The 20,345-nt window shown below is 34.0% G+C and overlaps 1 protein-coding gene across 1 annotated transcript; it reads left to right on the top strand.

The window, feature by feature from the left end:
- The first annotated feature begins 4,642 nt into the window (after positions 1 to 4,642).
- Positions 4,643 to 12,646, top strand: LOC148603653 (ATP synthase subunit beta, mitochondrial-like). The gene is made up of 9 exons (XM_088551832.1): positions 4,643 to 4,776; positions 5,378 to 5,548; positions 6,365 to 6,539; positions 8,072 to 8,193; positions 8,716 to 8,900; positions 9,627 to 9,908; positions 10,430 to 10,642; positions 11,275 to 11,476; positions 12,410 to 12,646. Exons 1-9 carry the CDS (start codon positions 4,659 to 4,661, stop codon positions 12,505 to 12,507), a joined length of 1,566 nt encoding a protein of 521 aa, XP_088407958.1. The 5' UTR covers positions 4,643 to 4,658; the 3' UTR covers positions 12,508 to 12,646.
- Positions 12,647 to 20,345: the final 7,699 nt, after the last annotated feature.

Raw genomic sequence — 20,345 nt, 5'->3', positions numbered from 1 at the left:
ATGATGATTACAATAACAATGATTATGCTTATGAGATGAAGATGGAATGTATAGAAATATACTCAAAAGTAAATAAGATAATAAACGACAGTATATTTAGGTATTAAATAAATGTATAACAACCTAAATATAACAACCAAAAATATACCAAAATATATATAAATATTTATACTGTGACATACATATGAATAAAATGATATAACTCAGGAAATAAAAAAAAAAAACACTTGTACTCCGCGTTTAGAGATACCAATTGACATTTATAAATATTGTGGGTTTATTTAAGAGGGAGACTCAGTATAGACCGAAGTGGTTTCCACAAAAAAAGATTTAGATTTGCCTAGTCATTGGTTTTATTAAATATAGCGTTCTGAGCCTTATATCCGTATCTAAAAGGATGTATAATATATGTGGTATTTTTCTCCAGGGCTGGCTGGCGTTTATTGTTGTAAAGTGTTTTCCTTAATTCATGGAAATACGGGACTATAATTATTTTCCAGAATTGATATTTGTTAACAAGCAATACTAGTATATTTGCCATGAATATACGCTTGACAGTAAAAATGTGAATGTTTAATTATTCTTATATACCGGCACTATGCACGCATGCATCCATCCGTCAACGCGTTGTTCAGTAACTCGATCATATGGAACGCCTAAACTGTCTGATGAGATACACATGTGTTTACGTGTTGTCAATTTTATATTATTTGCTATGGTTTTATAATTCCATGTGGTCATTTTGTATTTACGTTATGTCGTTTTGTCTTTACGTTCTGCCATTTCGTCTTTACGTTCTGTCATTTCGTCTTTACGTTCTGTCGTTTTATGATTACGTTATGTCAACATATATTTACATTATGTGGATTCATTTTTACGTGCAGTGGTTTTCTTAAAACTTGAGGTTGTTTCATCTTTACGTTAGGTCGATCTCTAAATACTTTATGTGCATTTTCTTTTCTTTACGTGCTGTGATTTCTTCTTTACGTGACATAGTTTCAACTTTACGTGATGTGGACAAAAATGTCATGATGACGTGTGACCCCGGAACTTTTCGATCGTGTAAACTTCAAATCGGTCCGTAAAAGGCAAAAAAAAAAAAACACATGTAATTACAAAAACATAGCAAGTAATGTAAAATTGACAACAAATGTTTATCTCATCAAACAATTTAGGCGTTCCATACGATCACATTTTAATGTTTTATTGGTGTTTTTATGAATCCTTTTGTTTGTTTGTTGATTGGTTTTTATTGTGGTTCGTTGTTTTGTTTGTTTGTATGGTTATTTGTTTTCTTTGTTTGTTTGTTTGTTTGTCTGTTTTTTTTTTTGGTTCTGATCTGTTTTTGTTGTGGTTCGCCTTGTTTGTTTGTTTGTTTTTTCTTTGCATTATGATTTCGGAATTTTTTTGTATTCAATCGAGAAAGCTCTCGATCTTTCATTATTGTTAGTCTTTTTTCTTTGTACGAAATGAAAAAGATCGGGGTATCAACTGTATTTTTTTTTTTCTTCGTCTTCTTGTTGTTGTTGTTGTTATTGTTATTAGTGGTTGTGTTGTTTTTTGTTTTTTAAATTTTAATTAATGAATAGGCAAATTTGAAAGTGGTTTTTGAAATGAACACTAATTCATTTCGTTTGAAATTGAAATTATTTTAAAGAATTAATATGTATTTGCTTGTGTCATCATCATCAAATTGAGTGGTGTTTCTTCATAGCTACGAGAGGTATGCAAAAAAAGGTTTGGGTATCATGAAAATTAAAATTATCATTATTTAGTTGGGCATTATTTGAGCGATCGACTTTAATGATGTCACACTACCAAATTAGTTTATGGAAAATAACCTATTTTGCCCAGTTGGGAAATAAACGATCAAATTAAATTTGAATGGTGTTCTAGCTTATTTGTGATTGATCGAATGATTATTGTTTAACGTCCTATGGCAGATAATTCATGCATTTCATGATGAGAACAATTGATCAATTGAACATACTTTGCTTTGTATACTAGTACACCATGCTTAACCGATTATTGTGCTAGCTCTCAGAAGCAGTAGCCCGCAGGTATAGACATGCCACCCCACTCGGACACATTATTCTGAGTCAACCAGTCGTCACTCTGTCACTTTACTCCAGTTACTAATAGGCTGTTCTGACTTGTTTATGCCACTTCCCTATCTTGTAGGTGTATATATCCCTTAAATATAACACGTGCTTGGTGGAGAAGCAGTGACTACCAATGTCATTTGGCAAGGAAATGGCTACCGTCACTTGTTACAATTAGTAATTGTGCATTCATCATCTGAAAGTTTTTGTGTGACATGGCCGAGAATCGAACTCGACACCTCCATGGCGTGCTCGAAGCGAGATCACCAGGCGTTCCAGACAGCTTTTTAACCGTTTAACGTCGATCAAAGAGAGACAACTCTAATATAACCAAATGTTGCGATGTTGTAATGTTACTATAAATTCAGAGAAATGCATAGGTAATTAGTACTTACCTTTTTTCTAATGCTTTCTTATCAAAATTACAAATAGGGCCTAAACGTCTACTTAACATTTCATTTTTTTTAAATACCAAGAGTATCATGGGAATTTATACCTAAAAATTCTCTGATGGTTTTAATCACAGTTTCATCTGATCCAATCTTTCATATTTGAATGCCATTGCTTTGTAGAAGAAAAACTGACGTTTGGTAAAGAAAAAAACCCAACAAATTAAACTTGTTGAAGAGAAACTGGAACTTGGTGCAGCTAAAAACAAAACAACAACAAAAACAACACCAAATGACCAAAACCAACTATGACCACATTAAGATTAAACATAGTTTATCCAACTTAATTACAGGTCCTTTCCTTACAATGGTTACACATAATCATGATGGTCATCCACCATTGAATTCCAAATAACGAACAATTCAATTTCTACTCAACCTGTAACGCTAAACACTGCAGGAGTATATAATATCCCCTTAAATACCGCGTTCATGGCTTCTCTACTAAGCAAGCGATAACCTTACAATGTAAGAGATTGGGAAGAAGTTTAATTATTCGATACTTGGCATTTGATCCCATTTGGCAATCATATCACAACTCCTATTTATTCGTATAATACACACACACAATCGATCAAGTCTAAGCTATCCCCCATTCTAGGATCGATATGAGGTTGCTAATTTGCGATGCAAGTTTGGTTATCCAATGCACTAGACCACTCGGCCAACTAGTCTATAAAAAAATTGCTTTCGTTAACCGAGTGACACTTCCTTGTAAGTAAATATTTAATCATGATGGAACTCAATAGGACAACCCGTGATGGCATCGGGTAAGACAGTCGAGGAACTGCAACGGTATTATTAGAATTTAAGTCTAAAGGGATTCGGGAACTCTAACATCTTAACTACTAATACATTACTCGCATTGAATGTTAATACAATGATGCATGCATGATGCATATATTTATATAGTTGTATACAATGTTTTGTATTGTTCCTAAAAGGAAGTGAACACATTTACTACAAAAAGAAGATAATATGGTTGTAGCAGCATGGTGGTGAATACTGGAGATGGGGACGGTATTAGAATTAATAAAAAAAATTTAGTTATAGAAATAGTGAAAAATAAAGATTTCATGCAAAAGGCGTTCTCAATGTTTGATAAACAGGCGTATTTTTTTCTTCAAATTAGTTCGAATGTGAATCATCGCCTTTGAAGAGCAATATTTCCACTTCTCTTTCTCCATCAACCAATTTTGAAAGAGAACTAGTCTCTCTAGCAATTGCAATTGTTCCGGTGTTTTCGGAGAAGTTTGAAAAATTTTACGACGACTACGACCGGCGACGACGACGGACACAACGCATCATTTTTTGTTGTTATAAAAGTCGACATTTCGTAACAAAATTATGGCAAAATACCTATTATACCTCGATATAAAAATAAGTTGTCAATAAAACAATCGTTTAATATAAAATGTTGATTTTTAAATATCGACAAAAATTATCAACAATAAGATATTGACTTACATATATCAATATAATTTTAACATACGACAAGAAAACTTGAAAATGACGAATTATATCACAGGATGTTGATATATTTAAATCGTTTAATTAAAATATATAACAACAAAAAATGATACCTATACGCTTCCGTAGATAGTAAGGATAATTGCAATAGTTTATGTCGACAGATATCAATACGTTCACGACAAGTTGAGATAACTTGTCTCCATTTTGTCACAATAATGAGCTCTAATGTCGTGATAATGGTAAAAATCTATTGCGGAAATATGTATGTCGAAGCTACATATTGGTATGACTCTCTATAAGTCGTGATAATTAACTCGAACGGTCGACATAATTATCCTAACTATCACGAAAAATTATCGTGACTTTTTTCGAGATGAAATTGTCATTTATGTCGACCAAATACACCAATTATCACGACTTTTCGAGATAATTTTTCGCGACTTTATTTATCTTGATGACAGAAATAGACTTCCATACAAATGTGTAAAAACTTCATTGGCTATACACCCTTACCATAGGTTGTGTTATACACCCTACGTGAATCATTTTAAACAAGTTTTCAAAAACCGCGGGAAATTCGGTAAGTATCCCAACATGCCTTGTTGGTCACGTGATTGCACAGTCCACAGTCGCCATGATGCATGCAGCAAGAAGGGCATGTGTAGGGTTGTTAAAGGCTACTAAACATAGCCTTACATCCCCTGCTGTGCCATCGACAGCAACTAAAGCCCTTCCATCATACTTCAACACACGTAAGATCGTAGTTTTTAGTTATGCCATCGCGAATTAATCTTCTAAATTTGCCGAAATTATTCGCCGGCTAACCGGGATTCTCGCCCTTGATGTTTTTGGTAGAGGTTATAATGAAAATTTGCCTTCATTTTGGTTGAATTTATGAAAATGCAGATTGGGATATAGGCCTTACGTAATCCATTTTTTTGTGCATGAACAAGTGAGCGACCTATTGCCATTTTGGAAAGCTGGAGAATTCGTGACCTTGACAAAAATATTGTTTGATATTTGCAGCGATTCTTTCTCTCTCAAAGAATTGACTTAAGATTGGCGATTTCAAAGGAGTCTAGTATTAAAAATCTTGTTATTGCAATGAGTGATATCGAGAAGGTAGTTGTTTGTTTCATTGAGTTGCAGGATCTGACATGTTCATGTAAATCTTTTAAAATCCAATGTTTGGTGCTAGGGAACCATTTCTCTTTTTATATTCACTATAAATAAACGATTTGGTGAACAGTTGGACAATGAAGCTAAACAACGTGCATAAAAATAATTTTGAAATAGGATTAAATCACTAATTATAATTTGAGCAAGGTAATTTCTTCTTAATCATAATTTTAGGTCATTATGCAGCAGAACAAACACAACCAAATACAGCTAAAGGACGAGTGGTGTCCGTCATTGGTGCTGTTGTTGATGTCCAGTTTGATGAAGAGCTACCTCCAATTCTTAATGCCTTGAGTGTAGAAAACAGAACACCAAAATTGATCTTAGAAGTAGCACAGCATTTAGGTATGCACAAAATCCAAATTATAGTTAAACAAAAATAATTAGTGGGTAATGATCCATTGTTGCATCATGATCTTATCAGTTACAATCTTATATGTAGATTCCAATACAGGACAACCTTTCCATGGCATGGAGTTAATGGTTTCACACGTTAACTCTTTATTTTGTTGTGCATTCATGTATTTTTAACTTCAAATATTAATTAAATTGTCTTTCATTGAAAAATGATAAATATTAAGTTGGGGTTGCTAATTTTCAAGGATTCTGTCAAGTGAACTTATTCGCAGGTATCAATTTTCATGGTTAAAAAAATGATAATGCTCTCTGGTATTAAAAATAAATTTTGTGGTTACTTTTTTTTGCATCAAGTAGTACAATTCCAACTTTAATACTTTTACAATAGTCTTGTTGAACCTTCAAAAAAACCTGTTTCAAGGTTGATCATTACTGAGGAATATTAAAACAATGTAGGAGGCAGGATTTTTGTTATTAAAAATTTCAGAATTTTAAATTTCTTTTTATCATTTAGGATTTAATCAGTATTTTGTTCAATTGTCATTTTCAAATTAAAATTATGTACTACTAAATTCTTTTAAAAGTTGTGTTAGCTAAACAAAATCTGATATAAAAATCCATTTTATTTTTGTTTTTTAAATATTCCACAAGGACATAACAACGAGCAAAGTTTTCCTTCTTAAGTCAGACATTTAGTTCAGTATGTCCTTAGCTATTTACCTACACATTTGTAGATCTGTGATTGTACATTTTCGTTCTTTATTTCACTGGATTGCTTTCTGAAGCCTAAAATTTTTATTGTAGGAGAGAACACAGTAAGAACAATTGCTATGGATGGTACTGAAGGTCTTGTAAGAGGAACCAGCTGTATTGATACTGGTTACCCAATCAGAATTCCAGTAGGACCAGCAACACTGGGAAGAATTATCAATGTTGTTGGTGACCCCATTGATGAGAGGGGACCTGTTAAAACTGACAAGTAAGCATTTTTTATTATTAAAGGAACACAGGGGTCAAGCTACTTTAGAAGAACAGGGAGAAGTGACTTTTCTTTCAGAGAGACACCTGGTAGAAGTGAACATGAAAGCACATCATTCACTAAGACATTTTTTATTATATGTAGAGGGATAAAGTTGGGGAAAATAAGCTGGTAGTCCAGACCATATTTTTGTTTAATATTTCCAACATGTTTAACTAAGTTTTACCTGAAAGTGATAGCCCAGCTCAAGATCTAGTAGCTATTGGCTATTAAGCAACTGCTTATTTTTATCCCTGTATGTGTTATATGATGTTACATACATGAACATGCACCCAATATAAGCAGGCATTTGTGTTTGTTTGTTTACTGTTATTGATATAAATGTTACCTTTTCTTTAAACTACATAAATTTTGTTTGTAAGAAACTAAATATTTGGACATAATGACTGCTGACTGATTGACTATTATATATACATGTACATGAGATTGAATTTTTCTACCTCTACCCCTTTCCAAATTTATAACAGCACAACTAATATAAGGTTGAGTAAAGCTTTGTCCTATTGATTTTTTTTTTTTTTTTTTAGCAGCACTGGATTAGGAAATTTCAGGCAGTGACATTCTGGAATTTTCATTTTCTTTTTTTCCCTGGTCCCACTTAATCTATAATGCTTTCTTGTTCAAAATATTCACTCTTGATTTAAGTTTATCAAGAGTATCAATAATAATGTTCAAAATTTATTACCGGTAAATCAAGACTGAAACTTGATAGACACATATAGCAGTCTGTATGAACTTGTCTCAAGCACAAGAAATGTTCAGTTGAAATGGAAATTTTACAGTTCCATTAGAAACAAAAAGATCAATTGAAATGCTTTGGGTTTTCTACCAAATTATCAATTGAATTAATTTAACCCAAGAAACCGCTTAGCAAATTTGCATGTTTCGTAACTAATTATAAATTATAGAACATCAATTATCATTATTCTTGTCTTAAATGTTTTTTTTAAATAAAGCTGATTAAAATACCTTTTTGTAACTGAATATTTGATATGTTTTAAAGATTTCTACAATTTATTATTCTGAAACAGGCAAATTGTTATCAGAAGAAAGATAGAACCTGCCAAAATACTGCTAAAAGACTGAATACAGTCCCGATTATTGGCATTATCTGAAAATGAAAGTGTGACTTTATTTCACTTTTGATGTCGTCTGAGGGCGAGGTGGGTGACCCCATGGCGACTTTCAGCCGAATTGCCCAGTAGTGTGAGCAATAGAATATAGAGTGAATATTAACACTAATGTTTTGTTTACTTATTGTATGTAGGATTCTTCTTGAGACAATGTAACCAAGTAAGAACTTGAATTTTAATAATGAAACCAGAAAAAGATCATGGATAAACATAGTCCGTTTTGTAATGGTATACATTTGTATTAATATGACCAGAAATTGTCGCAAACATTTGTAGCGTATTTTATGTTCTTGCTTAATGTTTTGGTCTTGCATGTATTTAAAAAATTTTTTTTACTAGGTTCTTGTCTATCCATGCTGAAGCTCCAGACTTTGTTGAAATGAGTGTAACGCAAGAAGTGCTGGAGACTGGAATCAAAGTTGTAGATCTGTTGGCTCCTTATGCTAAGGGAGGAAAAATTGGTAAGCATAGAAGACTGAAAAATTGTGTGCTTCTGTAAGTATCAGGATTACCTAGCAATGGAAGTGCATAAAGAATAGCAGATACTTCTGTCCTGTAAAGATGTCAAGAATTATTCAAGAAATGATTAAGAAGGTTGATCAAAGATATATTTTGAAAGCACCCGAACATATATTGTGGAAATTTGAAAGGACTCGGTATGTAATCTGTTATGCATACTGTTGGAAACAGTTTTATGAAGTGGTACCCAATGTACCTGTCTTCATGGTTAAGCAGTAGAGTGAGGCTCAAGGCTTGTCAAATTGGAGATGGGCCTGTAAAATTAAGTATTATAGGCCAACAGTCACTGTATAAAAAATTCTGAAAAATGTATTTCGGGGCCTGAAGTTAGTTGTGAAGACTGATTTACTGGCTTTCATTATTGAATTATCAAAAAGTTAACGAGTCAGCAGCATAATAATTATTTGAAGAACATTTATAACAACATATACATAATTCTGACCAAGCAAATGGTTTCTTTATAGGTTTGTTTGGTGGAGCTGGTGTAGGTAAAACTGTATTGATTATGGAACTGATTAACAACGTTGCCAAAGCCCATGGTGGTTACTCTGTGTTCGCTGGTGTTGGTGAGAGAACCCGTGAGGGTAACGACTTGTACCATGAAATGATCACATCCAAGGTTATCAGTTTGACAGATGACACATCCAAGGTGAGATTTTTTTTCATTATTCACTTTTGGTAGTGAAAGCTACTCCTAGATTTAATTTCTGTCTTCCACCCCCCTTCTTTTGCAGGGATTAAATTAAATAAAATTGCTCACTGCACAACTGAAACTGGCACACTATTTGGGAAACAGGGAAACAGTTTTACCCCGTCTGCCGCATTTCATTCTATCCTTTTCCGTAACATTTTTTATTTACCACCACTTTACTATTTTCAGTTTGTCATGTAGAAAATGTGGTAATTCATATTTTGGGTTATTTACTGCTGAAAAGTATCAGAAAGTATCGCTTTGACTGCCCTAGTTATAATTTAATGGGAAAAAGTCTGGACTGCCTGTTTTGTTTTGTTTTTCCTGTGTGCTAGTTCATTTTTAAATTTTCAAATTTTGTAGCCCAGTTGACTATCAGTTCCTGAAAACTTATTTTGATCCCTGTCTTGATACAAACTGTATGTGTTACCCTCTGAAAATTTTCGTGTCAGTGTGTCTGTCCCCTGACTGTTTCCAGGTGATAAGGAGAAAGGATCACTGTTTATTTTTGTTTAACTTTGCACAGTTGTTAAGTGCTATAAAATACAGGTTAAGTAAAATTTTAAGCAAATTCCAAAATGTGGTTTTCCAGTTGTGGTCATTCAATGGTTTTTGAGATTCTATTCATTTCTTATTATTTAAATATTTCTGAATGTAATTTCTGTTGTTTTTTTTTTTTTTCAGGTATCCCTTGTATACGGACAAATGAATGAGCCCCCAGGTGCCCGTGCCCGTGTTGCTCTTACAGGTCTGACTGTTGCTGAGTATTTCCGTGACCAGGAAGGACAGGATGTGTTGCTTTTTATTGACAATATTTTCCGTTTCACCCAAGCTGGATCGGAAGTATCTGCCTTGCTTGGACGTATCCCATCAGCTGTAGGTTATCAACCAACATTGGCCACTGACATGGGTACCATGCAGGAAAGAATTACTACCACAAAAAAAGGGTCCATCACATCAGTACAGGTATGTTTATTGTTATCATAGTTTCTGTCGTGTTTGGCTGTGTTCTCAAAGAACTCTACATAATTTTTTCTTTTGACCCATATCAAAACCTGATTTGGGGACTTTAAAAAGCTAGGCATCCATGCATATCTCTGTCAGACCTTAGATTTTTTTGATTTTTTTTTTTTGTTGGGTTTTAGTTGTGAACCATTTTTGACTGTCTTATATTGAAGGCAAATCTAGTTAAGTTTAGTCATGGACTTCTTGGTTTGAAAGAGGCAGGAACCCACCACTTGATTATCCCTCTTGAAATATGGTGTGAGCTACATAAAAAAAATCATTCAAAGAAAAACAACAGTGACCATTGATATAGAATAGGGTGTGGACTAGCAATAGAAAATTTCAACCGCATATGTTTTATTTAATTTACTAACTTCTGGCCACATTTGTGATGATGAGTTGTGATTTTTTTTCCTGATTTATTTGATCTTTAATTAGTTTAATACTTAGTTTGTTAAAACTAAAATATTATTGTTTTCCAGGCTATCTATGTGCCTGCTGATGACTTGACAGATCCTGCTCCTGCTACAACATTTGCTCACTTGGACGCTACCACTGTATTGTCTCGTGGTATTTCCGAGTTGGGTATCTACCCAGCTGTAGATCCCCTTGACTCCAACTCGCGTATTCTGGATCCATTTGTTGTAGGAGAGGAACATTATGATGTTGCCCGTAATGTACAGAAAATCTTACAGGTAGTTAACTTGTGGTTTTGATAACCATGTTAGATTTGTCTCTCTTTCTTTTGATTGTGATTTATAAGCTCACACTTGACTTCACTTTCATGTATGTAGTGATTTAAGTTATTCATGTATGTAAATATGACTTCAACCTGCAATTATTAAACAATGCAAGATAGTTGTGAAGTGAAAGTTAAAACTACAAAATCCAATAAAGTATCAATTTTGGTATTTACTTGTCCATGTGCCTTAACATGAAATCGTGGTGTATTTAAGTAAAATTTTCTCAAAGTTTTGTATTATTTTTATTCAACATACATATGAAAAATATACTCACAATTCCTTTTAGCATAATGAAGATGAAAATGACATGATCAAGTTGATGATATTTGAAGCTTGTATATTTATGAGGTTCACTGAAGTAGAAAGTATGATGTTCCTAATAGTGGAATAGAACTTTTGAGGGGAAATCTCCTTATTTGATTGCTTTTGAAAACAGGGTGACTCAAATTATGAACCTTTAGTGTAAGTAAAAAAAATGTTAATACAAAGTCTGTCCTAGTCATCTTTGAAGTATGATGTATATTTGTAAATTTTAATATTTTCATATTTTTTTTTAATTATTTTTTTATTATTTTTTTTTTCAGAATTACAAATCATTACAAGATATCATTGCCATTTTGGGTATGGATGAATTGTCAGAAGAAGACAAACTTACTGTAGCTAGGGCTAGAAAAATCCAGAGATTCTTGTCACAGCCTTTCCAGGTTGCTGAGGTCTTTACTGGATCAGAAGGAAAATATGTACCACTCAAAGAATCAATTGCTGGCTTTCAGAGAATTTTGTCAGGTTAGCATGTTTTTTGTTTGTTTGTTTTTTTTAAGGCTTAAATAAGTTGAATAGATGCAAATGTATTGATTGGATTTTGACAAATAAAATGGGAGTCCTCATAATTGTGGAAAATGGCCTGAGTCCAGTGAAACAAAACTTTAAAAAATGCTTAAGTTTAAGAAATTTCTTAACTTTTCAACTGACGTTGCAAACAGTTAAAGCATTTTCTCAGACCTCAGAAATTTTTTCAATTTTTGTGGTGCTGTAGACAGAAAACTACTGGATATCTAGAATAATCACCTTAAGACACACTAAATTAAAATTATCTTGGAATTAAACATATGGACACAATTTCAGACGAGAGGGAGAGAAAAAAATCAACCATATCTGTCTGTCTTTACTTGTCGAAAGGTATTTTTATACCCCCATTTGTGGGAGATACCTAGTGACAATGTTGTCCTATCACAATTTCTTGTAGCATTCAAGTATTGTGCCTAGTTGGTATAACACCTCCATTTTTTAAAGTTGAAACATTTAAAACTATGTTTTGCTTAATAACTAGAATATTAGATCACATACTGTAAAGCAATTTCGTCTTTAAATAAACAAATGTGATTTTGAAGAAAGTCCCATGTCGGTAATCTTCAAAATTGTATGATGCGAGTTTTATCATAATAACTTTAATGCTGTGGTAGTTATGCAATATTTGAATTGAGTTGATGTCAAATGGAATTAAGATAATAAAGAATATATACATGTATCAGATGATAATTTAAAAGTCCACAACAAAAATTGAAAGAACATATGCACTGTTTGCATACTCTGCTTTTTTCAAATTGCTTGCTGAGTTGTTATGGTCAATAGATTGTGAGAATTGCTGTAAATTGTCCTTAAAAGACCAAGTCAAAATATATGTTAAGTTTGTAACACTAAGTATTGTTCCAATCACAGGTGAATTAGATCATTTACCGGAAGTAGCATTCTACATGGTTGGTCCAATTGAAGAGGCTGTTGCCAAGGCAGAGAGACTAGCTGAAGATCAGTCATAATTCAATCTACATCTAAAGACTTTATAAATTATTTTATAGTGCTGAGTGATAAAACTATTGTTGACTGTGAAATCAGATTGTCAGAAATTAATGAGTATTTTTTGGCATTTCTGTTTGAATAAATCTTAATAGATTGTGATTTTTGTATTGAGTTAGATGGCCTATTGCTTGAAATTAAATTTGTCCTTTAAATACACTTATAATAATTTTTTTGTAAGCATTGTTAATGAATTTATTTATTTCATCCATACCGTGTTTCATGATGAAAAAACTGTAAATCTAGAAAATTTTGAGGTGAGAATTACAAGTACCTCACTTTGTTCGTAGTAACAAATAACATGTCATTGTACACACACACATTTTTCTTGTTTATATTTTTTTAGAAGTGCATTACAAAGTATTTTAGTCCCTTGATTTGTTTAGTCTATCATCTGTGTTTTTACTGCAACTCCTGAACCATTCATAGAATTTAGATAATAGTTAAAAGTTAGATTGAACTTGCTGCATCAGATGTCAAATCATGCAGGGTAATAATCACAGTTAAAGGTGTCTGAATGTGAAAGTTGCATTTGGGGAGTAAGTGATTCATTTGATAACTCCACAAAGAATGTGCAACAGATCACTTAACATCATACATCAAGATACACATTCTTAAAAAAGGTCAATAATGACCTAATTGCAAAACACTGAGGAGATTAAGAAACTAAAAGAATCAATTACTGACTTGCATTGTCAATCTATGAAAAACAATCTCATTTTCACAAAAATAAGTGAGCAATAATCAGAAGATGTAGATAAAGTAAACTGTGATCTTTCATTTTAGAGCAACTCTGTATAGATCATTTCAACAAGCGAGATAGGGCTAAACATGGACCTATTGCATGCCTTTCCCATCATCAAGATCTACTCATGGTTCTTGATCAGGCAACTTGGTTAAAAAAAAACCAGCTCATTTGGAATCCATCAACAATTTCCAAAAGCAATTCATTATATAAGAACAGAGATCCAGGTTAGGGTTGTATTTGAGTAATTACCCAATTTAAATGAGCTAAAACCCTATTTTGTCATCAAAAGAGTTTTAAAAACAAACAGCAAAAAATTGAAATCCAATTAACAATAATGATATATTTGGCAGGAGCTGTACTCATCTGTTTTTGTTCCTTTAAACTGTTAAAATGCATTTTAATGTGTTTCATAAGTCTTCACATGAAAAACTTGATTTGTATGAACTGCCTACTTTTAATTAGTCGATTCATGTCGTATTTTGTGAAAGATTACGAAACCTGTTATCACCCGATAAATTGAGAAATAGGCTGATTTCACTCGTTTGAACAATCCTTATCTGGGGCCTATACTGTGTTTTAAAGGAGGCTAAGAGACAACTTCTTGGTTGCAATTAAGTTGAAACTGACGCTTTGTTATCAAGATTGTATGAAAATCCAAATTTCACTAGTCTTTATTTGATCTGATTTAGGGTAAGGATAATAAGTGAACATAAGTACGCTATTTTGATTCATAATGACATCTAATAGTTACTGACTCCCTAGTTCATGGGAAAGGTGGTGTAGATTATTTCACTTAATTATAACCCCTCCACCACCGCAAACAAAGTTTAAGGGTACTTAAGTTCCACCCTGTCTTTCTTCTTAGCTGCTTGCAGCATTGCTACGAAACTGAGATGTAAACTTGCACTATACAGATGCGACTGAGTTGCACTGTTTCGTATACAAACAAAAATGACCCGTGTAATTAGCGTGAAGCTAAAAATAAAATGTGAAACTTAATGGAAATATTAATTGTGGGTAGTAGAGCATTTATACATTAATAGATGCAATACCTGTGAAAGTAAAGAGGAGTGGAATGCATGTTTTTAGCTTTCCGTAAATATTCAGGTACTCAGGTCCTTGCCGCGGTGGGTTTTTTCCTCCGTGCCTGCTAGTTTTTTTTTTTTTTGGCAAAATTTCCCATGACCTTTAAGAATTAAAATCATGAACAAATGAGCAGAAAAAGGTTCACATATTTTTGTTTGTTTATTTTTTCTACAACAATACCGTGGATATCGATATCCACGAAAATGTTACAGAGCGTGAGATTTTGAGGATGTCATCATCCACGATGATTAATGAGCCCTTAACGAGCTAAGAGCTATGATCCTAATGCAGGAATCTGGAAAGGAGAATTCGAGTGGGACGAAAAGTTACCGTAAAATTTGAAATCAACCTTGAACAATTTAGTTAGTGACCTTCAGAGGGCATCACATTTAGCGCTCCCAATATAACACTTCACTGATGAATCGAAAGCCTGCGAGATTACGCTACACATATTTAAAGATGCCAGCCAGAAAGCGTATGGCGCTGCAGCCTACCTAAGAAGAGGAAACGACGTTTCTTTAATAATTATGAAGTCTAGAGTTGTTCCGTTAAAAATGTACTGACGTTGCTACAGTTAGAGCTCATGGGAGCCGTCATAGGCGTTAGATTAGCTCCACATGTGTTATCGAAATTGGAACTTGATCGAATTATATTTTGGACTGATAGTACAATAGTATTGCATTGGTTAAGATCTACGAAACAACTCAAACGATTAGAGGTCACACAGAGGAGCGTAGTAATTTCATGGCGATATTGAAGCATGCTGCTGCTGAAGATGAAGTACTCTCCCTTCATTTATCCAACCCGTCAAATCCAAAGGCAAAATACACTTCTCCTGATATCCAGAACGAACTCTTGACTATAATTGTTTCGCAAATTAGAAGTAAAATTGTTTCTGCTTGCAATGGGGGAGAATTTTTTCTCTATTCTTGCTGACGAAGCAACCGATACCTCAACCAAAGAACAAGTTTCTATTTGTGTCCGCTTCCTGGAAACTACGGACAGTGCTTTAAATATCAGGGAAGAGTTCATTGGATTTGTGCACGCTAGAAGTACACGTGGCAGGGCGCTTGCAACTTTACTTATGGATAAATTAGACGAGTATGAAGTTGATTGTGTGAAAATGCATGGCCGGGGATACGACGGTGCGGCCAACATGTCCGGCAAGAACGAAGGCGTGCAAGCTCATATTCGTAAGAGATATCCGGAAGCGTCGTACATTCACTGTAAGAGCCATTCGTTAAATCTAGCCATTGTACATAGTTGTAAAGAAGCCAGTGTCCGCACTATTATGGGAACAGTTCAAGAAATAGCTTTCTGTTTTGACTATTCAGCAAAACGCATGGAGGCATTTTATAACAAACTTGAAGAGGGTGAAGCCTCTAAGGACGTACTGGATGGAAGAAGGAAGTTGCGCACACTGTGAAACAAGGTGGACAAGTCGGGCTGATGCTTTGCACATGTTTCTAGTTGCATTTCCCGTTATTGTAAGTGCATTGGAACACCTTCAACAGGACGGTGACACCAAGGCTGGCCCGTTTGTTGCTGCTATCTTGAAATTCGATTTTATTATCGGCTTAATAACAACAGAGCACATATTAAAGAGCATTGTACACTTGTCCACTTTTTTTTGCAAAATGAAAATTGTGATTTGGTGGAAGCCGTCAGAGAGGGTAAAATAGTATTCGACCTGCTATCTGCAGATAAACTTGATCAGAAAGTGTGGGATTCTCTTCTCGATTCCGCTGTTAGGTTGGTAGCGAAGTTTGAAATCGAGCCAAGCATGCCACGAAAAGCATGTCGACAAATTCATCGTGCCAACCAACCAGCAGACACTCCAAGTCAGTAATGGCAGAGGTCTCTTTACAACCCATTTATGGATCATTTCATCACTGAACTGAATGGCAGATTGGTAGAAAATAGGGATCGATTTCTAGCCCAAAATCTAATTCTATCTCGTTTGGTTAATCTGAATGTCGAATGTACCCAGAAGCTACATGATACATATAAACATGATGTACCTTTGGACTTTGAGACATTCAGTTCAGAAATGAATAGATGGAAACGGCGCTGGGATTTGCCTGATGTACAGGAAAAACCAAAGTCACTAAAGATGGCGCTTGAAGCTACGAACAAGGAATTATATCCTTCACGATCTTATCAATTCTGATAACCATGCCAGCAACCACAGCTACCACTGAACGTTCGTTTAGTGCGCTAAGACGCTTGAAAACATACCTCAGATCTACCATGGTAGAAGATCGTTTGTCATCGTTAGCTCTTCTCCATGTACATAGGGATATGGACATTGACGTTGAAATTTGTAGCGGCTAAGAGTCGTTTCATGGACTTTGGTTATTAGTTAGATATTCCCTCAGTCAACTGCTGATATGTTGTCCTTAACAGTTTAATGTTAAATATTATTAATCTAGTCTCTAACGTACATATAGGATTATGCATATAGGGTTAAGGATATTGACATAATCAAGTTGCATTCTATGATAATATCCCTGGTCATTTGCAGACTGAAATTAAGGATATCCTTGAGAAAGTGTTTAATTTATAACATTATTTTACCGAAGTGTAATTGAGTTATAGTACATGGTAAATTGGCGGGCGGGCAGGAAAAAACTTAACAGATTTCTCAACAACTATATTACCGGTATATCAATCGAAGCCACTTCATATTCGGTATGCAGCCTCAGTGCATGGTTATCCCATATGGTGGGATCCATTTTCGGGACTGTCGGTCATTTACTTCCTGTCCAAAGAGCCGACTTATTCATTTATCAGTGTCAAAAATTTTTGTAACATATTCTCAGCAACTATCACTAGCAGTCTTCTGATAGTTGGTATGCAGCTTTAATTAGGGGTCCCATATGATGGGATCCGTTTTCAGATATATCGGTCATACATCAAGCACCATGCTTGTCCCGAATTCCTCCAAATATAAACCTAGATGCATGAAAAAGTGATATTTTCCAACATTATGCTTGCAAATTTAATGTCAAAATTTTGAGATAAAATACATCCAGGAGAGGCATAAATGATGCTCTGAAACACTATCTCCCGCGGAGCTTCGACTTAAGCGGCCCCCAGACCCCCTGCCGTAATTTTGCCTGCACTTCAATTTGGCCTCAGCTACGCAAATCCACTGCATCAACTGCACAGAATCTACACCTCAACCTGAGCCAGTAGCACGGCCTGAACCAGTTCCACCTTCCCTGTAGCAAGTTCCAAAACCAGAACTAATGAGAAAAAAACAGGTATTTTATCGTTATTTATATTACATAGGTCCCAATCAATTAATTTATTTTGTTTCATTCAGAGTATAAAATAAATTGAATATCTTAATCCAATTACATTATCATAATAATAATAATAATGCATTATTGTATGTAATAGTCTTAACTTTTGTTTTCTTTTGAAATTATTGTCATAGACGTATTTGTTTTCATTTCGTAATCAGTTTATAAATAATGAAATTAAAATGATTTGAAAGTTTTATTTACGAAAAATTTAGAATTTATTTTAATTTATTAAATTTCAAAATGTTACTTTCAAGTGCATGGGCAACAGTCAAACGTAGACATCACAGGACATGCTTATAAACTTAAATAACCATCAAGACTTTCCTGTCTAATGTCTTTCATTTTCACATTTTTCTTTTTCTGGGGAGACACATTTCCACAATATCTCCACTCAGTTAAAAGGTCTGCGTAGGAGTTTTCATGCAAATAATGATGGAAAAACAGAAACAATGAATGAAAAGAAGGAAGAAGATGAGGATGATATTGATTACAATGATGATGTTAAGTTGGCGTATGATGATGATGTTGCTGCTGTTGCTGGTGATGATGATGATGTAGAAACTTGGGTGACAACTCCTTCAGAGAAAATGCAGGGACCTAAAACATTTCATTTAAAGAATGCCTATTAGAAGGACTATAGAGAGAATTATTTTTCTTAATTAACTTCAGAGGATGGATACATATTTAATTTGTTCAGTTTTCAATGGTCAGATATGAGGAGACCCCATCGTCGGTTAAAATGATAATGCCTTTAAAATTGCGAGGAATTTATTTACAGTAGTAGGATTTGTCCTTAAATGACTCTGTATAATTCAAGTATGTCGACAGTTTTATCGCTTTTATTTACAATGTTCGCCAATAATATTAATTAATATTTAAGCTCGGAAGCGTATTAGCGTCACCTTAACTTTTTGTTTTGGGATGTTATGCAAAGTTAACAACAATGTCACGAATGCATTGGAAATAGAAAGAGGTCGTGATGATTAAAAAGAAAACAACGAAAAAACAACAGTTAGATGACAGAAAATGCAATCTGCGATGTTTATTGCACCGAAGATGAAATTCATTTTCCTTACCGTTTCAGAGAAAAGGGCCATTGGTGTTGTATTCAACAATTGTATATTTTTTATCAGATTTTCATGATTATTATTCCTTTATTGTGCTTCTTTACAAACTCTGCCGAAATAATGTATCAACAGATTTTCTTATCATAGCTTGGGCTATTTCAAAGTAAAGGGGGCCAAGTGGGACAACACCCGAAAAATCAACTATTTTATTTGTGGTCCTATTTCGACGATGTTTTTCCATTACAATCCTCATGATCATTTCTGCCTGCGTTTGTCAATCACATCTGTGATTTCTCTTACCGTTCCTGAGTAGTAACAGTGTAAAAACGTCAATTTCAAGGGTTTGTAATTTCATTTCGTTAAAGGATCAAATGATTTGTTCGCCAAAATGTGGCGCTAATTTAGATTTTGAGTGGAATAACGATAAATTTGATCTAATATTTACCATTTCCGAAGAATATGGGTCAAACGTGGCGACAGCCAATATGGGTCAAACGTGGCGACAGCCAATATGTGAACCTTTTCGCGGGTTAATTTTATTGGATAACTATTGAAAGCCATAGTTTATTAAGGAAATTCAGCAAATTTATTGAAAGACTATTTCCGAACGCCTAAGTGCCAGGAGTAATAAACTTTCAATTTGTGTCTAAAATGTTTAAACAATCCACCATTCTCGATCTGCATGTGTCAAATACAATAGAGCATCCATATTGGTCCCCAGCTGACAGAGTTCGACAAGCTACCATCGCATCATGCTGCGCTTTGGGGGGGGGGGTCCTTTTTATTTAGATATGTATTCAGACTCGATCTGCGTCTTTAAAACGTTTCTGTGGCAGATGTTCCACGTTTGTTGTTTATATACTAAAGTCTGCGTAATAACACAAGCTTTGGGTAATAACGTAATTTATTATTATTAATTGCACGGCATTGTACATTTAGGAACAAAACTATATGAATTTCAGACTTCAAATCTTGTTTTTGACAGCTGTATATTTATTCTAAAGTATGCTCTTTACATTTTTGTTGTTAATGTTATAAAGAAGTTATAAAACATTTGTTCCTAAGTTTGACTTGTGCTTGTGTGTTATATACATATAAAGATGCATTTAGCGATGTTTCAGTTTTTAATTTAATGTATTATTAAAACTATGAATGAAAACATTTCATTAAAGAATGTCAGAGATATTGACTTTAGCAGAACCTTAATTTGATCCCAGCTATTTAACTCCTGTACATAAAATGCAAGCACCGTGTACATATATGTTAATTACTACATGTACATGTACATGTACATATTAAATAACATAAAATGGTAAACACACATGTACATACATGAAGCAAATAATGAAGTATTTAAAATAGAAAATAAACAGAATTGTTAAATTATTACGACTTCAAAGCAGAGACATAACAATGTCTCTGTTTCAACGATAAGGATGAAAGAAGGTCATGTGGCATATTCATCACATTCAGTAGGTAATCTTGAACTATCAAAATGGAGGGATATCCAGTGAAGTAAATTAATGTCATTGGGATGCAAGTGGACACATGAGCCATGACATTACACATACACTTGTACATGTACATGT

This window comes from Perna viridis, chromosome 11 (genome assembly GCF_037379345.1).
Source record: "Perna viridis isolate PV_CMFRI_1.1 ecotype Kerala chromosome 11, ASM3737934v1, whole genome shotgun sequence".
In the NCBI taxonomy this organism is placed as follows: domain Eukaryota; kingdom Metazoa; phylum Mollusca; class Bivalvia; order Mytilida; family Mytilidae; genus Perna; species Perna viridis.
The sequence above is the reverse complement of the archived record's forward strand: the minus strand, read 5'-3'. Positions and strand labels throughout refer to the sequence as shown.